This window comes from Nannospalax galili, unplaced genomic scaffold (assembly GCF_000622305.1).
Source record: "Nannospalax galili isolate Female #2095 unplaced genomic scaffold, S.galili_v1.0 scaffold103, whole genome shotgun sequence".
NCBI lineage: Eukaryota > Metazoa > Chordata > Mammalia > Rodentia > Spalacidae > Nannospalax > Nannospalax galili.
In genome coordinates this window covers 2252104-2261113 of record NW_008352136.1, presented here as the reverse complement: position 1 = coordinate 2261113, position 9010 = coordinate 2252104, and the positions used below count along the sequence as shown (strand labels likewise).

Genomic DNA, 9010 nt, shown 5'->3' with positions numbered 1-9010 from the left:
TCCCTCTTTGTGCGGCCCATCAGCTGCCCAGAATGAAAGGCTATTGATTTCAGGAACTAGGAAGGAAAACACACCTGCACACACCCTTCTCATCACGTGAGCCAGATTCATTCACCAACCTGAACATGCCCTTTAAAGAGACAGAGACCTTTTTACAAGATCATAGCCGTACATTAAAAGCTAAAACTGAATCTGGGGAGGCCACGTTAACAAGACTTGACCCAAACCAAAGTGTGGGGATCCTGGACAGAAGAGTCTCTGAGGTGAGGACGGGCAGGAAGGAAGGAAGCTGGGCTGGCCTCAGGCATTGCTCAGGGGCCCTAACAACCCTCAGGGGGCTGTCGGAGAGGGACACATCCACTGTTTTATATCCTATTTTTAAAGGAACCTGTTCTAGCTACTTCTATTGCTGTGATAAAAACATCAAAACCAACTTGGAGAGGAAAGGGTTTATTTTCCCCTTACACTTCCAAGGCACAGTCCATCTTTGAGGGAAGCAGGGCAGGAAGCTGGTGGCAGGAACTGAAGCACAGACCATGGAGGAATGCTGCTTTACTGGCCTACTCCTTTGGCCTCTGGCCTCAAAGGCCCATCCTCAGTTCTTACCCAGGCAGCCCCTGACCTCTGGTTGACTCAGTTCCCTTCTTTTGTGCTGCCCTACCTTGCCCCATGCAGCTGTACCCATGTCTGCTGATCAAGAAGTTGGCACAGCATACGGCTCGGTTCCCATAGCCTCACACTCAATCACTTATGCTGTCCTGATTGCTGATGGGTAGTCTGACGAATGAATGGATGGATGGATGGGTTGATGAATAATAGATAGATGAATAAATGGATGGATTAGTGGATAGATTGGTGGGTGGATGGATAGATGAACCATATTGGTATGTCCTGTGACTCTGTCTTGCTCATAAAACTCTAAGCTCCTGAAACAAAGAGACTATGTTGTGTTCCCCACTGTATTCTGTGGAGGTGACGGTGGGGCGGGGGGGGGGTGGCACTGCATATAATAGTTGAATGGTGATCCAGTGCCTTCAGTTTACAAATGAGGATGTGAAGGTCGGGGAAAGAATAAAATTTAGCTCCCCTCAAAGCCCCCAGCTACCACCTCTGTGCCCCACCCCCACCCCACCCCCCATCCTGAGGGTCTTTGTGGCTAATCTTGGCTCTTTCAGAATCATTCTTGTTCCCTGGCAGGAGCAGTTGGAACAGTTGCTGATGCTCTAACAGATGCTGGGCAGTCATGACGTCGTAGGGATGTCTGGCATTTTAATTAAACCCTTAGGACTCCCATGGGCTTCCAGCTGAGAGGCAGAATCCTGGTTCCCTAAGTTTGAGTCTAAGCCCCTCCACTATCCAGTTCCTGAGCCTGAGCTCCGCTACCTGTGAACAGTACAGATGAGAACAGCAACTCTCACCAGTTTCTTAAACTAAGGCGCTAAAAGGGTTTAGCATGGGCCTCACAGAGCTATAGGAAACTGGCTGCAGTTAAAGGTTCAGCTCTAGGACTGGAGAGATGGCTCAGTGGTTAAGAACACTGGCTGCTCTTGCAGAAGACCCAGGTTTGAATCCCAGCACCCACATGGTAGCTAACAACTGCCCGTAACTCCAGTTCTAGGGAATCTGACACCCTTTTCTGTCCTCCGCTGGCACTGCACGACACGGGTGCACTTACACACATGCAGGCATAACACCCCTTCACATAAAATAATAAATAAATTTTAAAAGTTCAGCTCTAAGAGGTGACAAGATGGCTCAGTAGGCAAAGCCACTTGCCCTCAAACCAGAAGACTGGCATTCAATCCCCAGACCCACACGATGGAGGAGAGAGCCAATTCCTTCACGTTGTTCTCTGACCTCCACATGCACACTGTGGCAGGCCCCCCACAAAAAATAGATCGAAATTAAATTAAAAAGTCAGCTCTAGGCAGAGAAGAAAGCAATCAGTCTCTTTCCGGTTCCCTGCAGGTCGATCCCCTAATTGGAGCCTGACCAGACCTGATTTGGGGTTGTAAAGCCTTGGTTAGCTTTCTGGGCACCTGCTCAGTTTCTATGATTTTTCCAGGTGACACGAGTCTTATCTAAGAGTCTTTTCAAGGCCAGAAACCTCCAGGGCCCAGAGGCAAATCCCCCCTCCCCCCCTCCCTGGCCTAGGCTCCCCAGTCTTTTGGTTTAGAATTACAGCCCTGAGATCAGCCAACCCAAAGGAACTGTGGGGTTTAGTGAAGGGAAAATATAAGTCCTCACTCAAGGGACAACTGCTCACTTGCTGGCAAGCAGCTCCAGGGGGTTCCAATCCCAGAGTGGAAAGATCTGGCAGCTTGACCCTGGCCCTCCCTTCCAGGCAGATCCCTGTACCTCCCATGTGATGCTACAGCAACCTCCCTTCCCCTCCCCCACTTTCCCAGACTGGAGGCAGATCCCCAAGTTCAGACACCTAGGAAGGGGAAGGTCTTGTCTCCACCTCAACTGAATCAGCATCACTTGTCTGCCGGGATTCATAGTGTTCTTTGTTTGTTTGTTTTAATCTTTTTGAGACAGGGTCTCCCTGTAGCCCCAGCTGTCCTGGGACTTACTATGTAGACCAGGCTGACCTTGAACTCACAGAGATCTGCCTGCCTTTGCATCCCTAGTGCTGGGATTAAAGGCGTGCGCCACCACACCCCGCCATAGTGTTCTTATACACATGGAGAAACTGAGGCCTACAGCCATGGGCCATCTTGCCCCAGGTACCAGGTGAGAGCCGAGGGTTCCTGCCATGTTTAAAGCTGACCCGGCTTTGAGAACACCAATGTTCTGCAGCCATAGTCCCAGGACATTTGCAAGGCTGCCCTCTGCTTGACTGGCAGGTCCCACTTGGATACTGAGAGCTCTTGAACAAACTAGGGCTTCTGCCAACCAGAGCAAGCCTCCCCCGAGCTTGGGCTGTGAGTCTGCCACCTCCACCATTGCTTAGGTAAGGCTCTAAGACTCTATTTTAGTCCCTTGCTTTTTTTAAAAAAAAAAAAAAATTCTTTTAAAAACTGGTATTAAGATTACCATGATTTGAGTGTTTCCCTAAAGTTTATGCATTAGGATCCTTAAATGCTATGTTGACGTTATCTGGAGGCAGGGTCTTGGGGACATAGGGAAGGATAGGTGAGGTCACCAGGGCAGGGCCCCTATGAGAGGTAATGGCTTTTTTTTTTTCCTTTTATGTGTATTAGTGCAATGTATGAGGAGGTCAGAAGAGGGTGTCAGATCCCCTGGAACTGGAGTTAGGGACCGTTGTTAGCCACCACGTGAGTGCTGGGAATTGAACCTGGGTCCTCTGCAAGAGTAGCCAGTGCTCTTAACCACTGAGCATCTCTCCAGCCCCATGAGAGGTAATGGTTTTGTAAGAAGAGAAAGAGAGGGCCAGGGAGACTCAGTAAAGATGAGGACTTGAGTTTGATTCCCAACACCCACACACACACAAAAAAGCTGGGCATGGTAGTGTGTGCTTGTAATCCCAGCACTGGGGAGGCAGAGAGATAGTGGATCCCTGGGGCTCAATGATTTGTCAACCTAGCTGAACTTGTAAGCTCCAGGTCTCAGGGAGCGACCTTGTCTGAAAATACGAGGTGGATGGCCCCTGAGGAATGATACCTAAAGTTGTTCTCTGGTCTCCATATGTATATACACAAATGTAAATGCACATATACATACACACAGGCACACCTCAAAATAATAATTTTAAAAAGTGAAGAAAAGAGAGATAGGAGCTGGTGCAGGATGCTTTCCACCACATCTGACACTGTTCAAAACCCTCACCAGCAGATGCCACAAGTTGTGCTCTTGGTTTTCCCAACCTCCAATACCACAATGAACTGAACGAACTTCTTTCTTTATAAATGACCCTATCTGCAGCATTCTGTTTAGAGTGACAGTAAGTGGACTAAGACAGTGCCCAATACCTAGAACAGTTGGTAAGACCATGTGTCCACATTCCTAAATTCTCTCAAGGATTCTTTTAGGGACCGAATATGGCCAATGCACACTGCACTACACCACACCAGCTGCCAGTCAACCCCGCAGACCCTATCGCCCACATGGAACAGGGAACATGCCCACTGATGGAGGGAGTTAGCCAGTGAGTGGGGCAGCTATCAGAAGCCCCGTATAGGTGTGTGGGGCTTAAGAGCCTTTTGGACAGGGAGGCATGCTAGCTACTTTTCTTGTTGCTGAGGTCAAATATCTGACAAGAGGCAGTTGAAGGAAGGGAGGGTTTATTCTGGCTCACAATTTGAGGGAACACAGTCATGGCAGGAAAGTCATGGGGGTAGAAGCAGAGGCAGCTGGTCACGTGGCATCCACAGTCAGGAAGCAGAGAGAGCGGTGCTGAGCTTGTGCTCCTCTCAGTTTGCGTTCTCCTCTTTCTTTTCTTTTTATATATTTAAATTTTTTTAAATTTTATGTGTATGAGTGTGTTGTCTGCATGTGTGTCATGCAATGCCCACAGCGATCAGAAGAGGGCTTCGGATCCCCTGGAACTAGAGTTACAGATGGTTTTTAGCTGCCATGTGGGTGCTGGAAATCAAACCCAGGTCCTCTGCAAGAGCAGCCAGTGCTCTTAACCAATTAGCCATCTCTCCAGATCCTTCTTTCTTCTTTTCATTCAGTCTGGACCCCAGCCCATGGGATGGTGCCACATTCAGGTAGGTCTTCCATCCTCAGTTAACCTAATCCATATACTCCTTCAAGGCATGGTCAGAGACTTGTCCCTTCTACTGATTCTTGATCCTGTCAGGTTGGTAGTCAAGATTAACCATTACATGAGGCATGCTGGACTGCCAAAGAAATGAATGAATGAATGAATGAATGAATGAACCTAGTGGGGCCCTTGGAAGAGGGGCTTGGGCTGTGTGCAAAGGTTTCTTTTATTGCCAGCATTATTCTTGACCTTGGAAGTCCCTTTTCTAGAACTTACTGGAGCAATGTCCTCACTTCTGACCTGTGCTGGACACTGGTGTCACCAGGCAGAAGGGGCTGCTGACCGGGGCTCTCACCACAGGACCGGGTCCCTGGCTAGGGCTGCCTGTCTCTACCCTCATCACTTCTCACCTTGCTTTGACCCATAGGTCAGCTACACTCCTGATGGAGGGTGGTGTGAGGGCAGTTCTTGGGCTCTCCCTCACCTGCATGTCCAGCCTCAGCCTCCTCTCCCCTGCCTGGTTCCAGAGCCCCACCTTCTCCTATGGCATCTTTACCTACTGTTCCTGGCTGCAGGGTGACAGCTGGAACCACAGCTGTGTGACCTTCAGGTCCCTGGAGGACATTCCCAGCCTGACCTGGAAGGTAAGACACAACCTCCTCCAGCCACCAGGGCAGAGATGCTGGCTCCTGAGGAATGGGGTCTGGGGGCCTTTGCTGACCACCCAGGTGTCCCAGTGTCAGAGCACACAGGGTCTTGAACCAGACAACACTTAAGAAACACATGAGGAACTGTTCTAGTTTGTTTCTCCATTGTTGTGACAAAACACTCTGACCAATACCAACTTGGGGATGAAAGGGTTTATTCGTCTTACATCTCCTGGGTCACAGTTCATCACTGAGAGAGCCCAAGGTAGGAATTCAGGGCAGGCACCTGGAGCCAGGAGCTGGAGCACAGGCCATGGAGGAATGGTGCTTACTGGCTTGCTCCTTTGGTCCATGCTCAGCCTGCTTTCTTATACAACACAGGCCCACTTGCCCAGGGGTGGCACCATCCACAGTAAGTTGGGCAACCCCCCTCCATCACTCAAAAATCAAGAAAATGCCCCACAGACATTGCCACAGACCAGTCCAGTGGAGGCAATTCTTCCTCTACCCAGGTGTGTCAAGTTGACAGCTAAAGCTATTCAGCACAGGAACCTTGCACAAAGAGTTCTGGGCTACACCTCTGAGCTGCTGACTGTGGATTTGGGGTGTGACTTCCATCTAGACAAGGCTTTCAGCCTCTATAGCACCTTTGTGCAAGCCAGGAAAAGACACTGTACTGCCATCTGGTGGAAAATCACTGTCATCAGTATGCAAATCGGGGATGACCCCAGACGTGTCTTCTAGGGGTTGTGCTATGTGAAACCTGTGAACTCCTCCCAAGCTATCCTCTGAGCTCTGCCATGAAAGATAAGGTGCTCAAGCCATCATGATGATGCACATCATCAAGTGAGCAGTGGAAAGGATGGGAGGATGGATGCTTAGTCTAGCACCTGTGAGGAAGAGTATACAGCCTTCCAAAACTGAACGCAAAGGTGCCAATGCAGCACTCAGTTCATGCTTCTGGTGACCCTAAGAAGTACTGCGTAAAGGAGGGGTATGCTGGTCCCTCAGCCTGGATCCTGATTTTGCTTATTTGATTAACTTATTTCTGTTCTGAGGCAAAAGGTTTGGCATCTCTGGACCTCTGTTTATAGGAAAAATGGAGATTATAATAATGGCACAGGTGGTTGAGGACATTTTGAGGACTCACTGGGCAGTAGGCAGAGGGATCACCCCCCGTCCTTCTCTGCCCCACCATTCCTGTCCTCTGTCCCGACAGGTCTCAGCTGCAATGCTCCTGGGAGGCTGGCTGCTGTTGGCCTTCAGTGCTGTCCTGCTTCTGTCCTGGGCCCTGGCTCCCAGAGGGCTCTACCTGAGGAGGGGCAGCGGCCTGATACCAGTGGTGCAGGGGGCAGCAGGTAGATCCCTGACATACGGTGCTGAGATCTGATCTCCACAGTCAGGTTTCAGAGGTGAACCCCAGATGGTAGACTGCTCCTGTCCTTCAGCAGTTGAGAAACTGTGCCAGGGAAAATTCCCCTCAGCCGACCTAGTCCTAAGTGTCCACCCCCTTTGTTTCTCTTTCATCCATCCACTTTGTATCATGTTTACCAGAGCTACTTCTGTATCGCTGGGTAGGTTGGGCACTGCCCAAACTGACCCAGCTTAGAGCTGAGGGGATGCCGAAGTGTAGTTCATCCTCCATCTGCTGCATCTGCTGAGGAGGGTCGAAGGGACCTCTGAGGGCAGTAGCCTGCAGTGATTCTCATCTGATACGTCCTCCATGATCTGACCTGGGTTATGACAATAACACCTCATAGGCCACCACTCCTACCCCCACACTGGACAGACAGGTCCTGCTAAGGTGAAATCAGATCCTGCCACCTGACTGGCATATCCACCCTCCAAGGGCTTCTTGTGGCATGCAGAAGGAAACCCAAGTCTTTCCTGGCCTCACCTATCCAGCTGCCCACTGTTCCCTGCAACTCTGAACCCCATTCTCTCTGCCTGAAGGTCTCCCTGCTCCCAGGCCCCCACCACCACCCCACCGACCCATTAAGGCTTTGCTCAGGCCACTATGAAGTTGTCCCTGACCTCAATCTAGGGAGCTTCTCTCTCCTAAGCTTTGCTATTCTCTTACCCCGCCTTGCCTTCCTTCCCCTTGACCTGGAATGGAACAAGGCTGGGGAGCTCCCTCCTGTCCTCTGGGCGACCCCTGAGGTGTGGCAATGACTCATTCCCCTAGTGCCTTCACTGCCCCCTCCACACCCACAACAGTTTCTTTTGCTTTTAAGTTATTGTTTTGGTTTGTTTGTTTGTTTGAGACAGGGTCTCCCTATAGTCCCACCTGGCCTGGAACTTGCTATGTAGACCAGGCTGGCCTCGATCTCACAAAGATCTACCTGCCTCTGCCTCCTGAGTGCTGGGATTAAATGTGTGTGTCACCATGTCCAGATAAGCGATTGGTTTTTAATTTTTTAATTTTTTTAAATTTTGTGTGTATGTGTGTATTGCCTACATGTAGGTAAGTGCACCCATGTCATGCAGTGCCCCCGGAGGACAGAAGAAGCTGTAGAATCCCCTGGAACTAGAGTTATGGACAGTTGTTAGCCACCATGTAGGTGCTGGGAATGGAGTCAGTGCTCTTAACTACTGAGTCATCTCTCCAGCCCCAGTTATTGTTTTTTCAAAAAGAGATTTTAAAATACTTAGAATTTGTTAAAATAAATATACCTAGATACATGGTTTTAAAGATTCCCAGGGAATCTAACTTTAAAAAAAAACAGAAAGTTACAAATGGAGCTGAAATAAAGTATCACACTATCCCTTTGGGCTCAGGTCTAGGTGGTATCTATTTGAAGTTAGATCTTAACAAGGTACAACATGGATATACTTAAAATAAATATGTGTGCTTGGTGCGGGTGACGGAACTTGAGGCCTGGGGCATGCTAGGTAAGTGCTCTACCACTGAGCTACAGCCCCAACCCTTAGTTTTTTTTTTTGATACAGGATCTCGCTGTATAGTCTAGATTGGATCAAATTCATGATCCTCCTGCCTCTGCTTCCTGAGTTCTGAGATTACAGCTGTGCGACCATCATGCCTGATTATCAATTATATTTTTTGTTTTTTTGTTAAACAATTTAAATTTTATTTATTTTTTGTTTTTCTTTTTAAAAAAATTATTGAGAATTTCATACATGCATATAAGGTGTTTTGATCAAATCCATGCCCACTCCCTCCCCTCCAACTCCTCCCATCTCTCCCCATCACTTTTTTCTGATAACTTTATGTATTCTTTCTTCTTCTTTGATTTATTTATTTATTTTTATGGGGATTTTGGCTACTCTAATATTCCCCTCTCTGAAGAGGTAATCCTAAAATCTTTTAAGGATTAGATACAAGCTCCCAAATACTTTCAACATTTTTGGCCTTTGGAACAGAGTATGTTGCTAAGAGGCCCAAGGACATTTTGACTTTTAGCCAAGAAACTGGCTACTTTTCTTTGGGGTCTTTCTACCCTAACTGCCTAGCCAATTCCTACCTCCTATTCTTACCAATCACCCTCTGAAGAGGTTACCCAAATTGCCAGTAATAGGAATGCAGACTGCTCTGGCTTCTTCCATGATGACGAGGGAGGGATGCAGGGTGAGGCAATTGGGGTACCCCTTCAGTGGGTCTATCTAAAAGACTCCCAAATTGCATAACTCTTATCTCTAAGGGGAAAAGAAAGTCCTTGAATCATGAATAGGA

General features: G+C 48.5%; 1 protein-coding gene across 1 annotated transcript in view; it reads left to right on the top strand.

The window, feature by feature from the left end:
• The first annotated feature begins 214 nt into the window (after positions 1 to 214).
• The window catches only part of Tmem211 (transmembrane protein 211), a 13167-nt gene continuing 4371 nt past the window's right edge, over positions 215 to 9010 (top strand). Inside the window, exons 1-3 of the mRNA XM_008849001.2 lie at positions 215 to 263; positions 5100 to 5316; positions 6539 to 6677. Coding sequence (XP_008847223.1) covers positions 5116 to 5316; positions 6539 to 6677 — 340 coding nt within the window. The 5' untranslated portion in view covers positions 215 to 263; positions 5100 to 5115. The remainder of the gene's footprint in view (positions 264 to 5099; positions 5317 to 6538; positions 6678 to 9010) is intronic.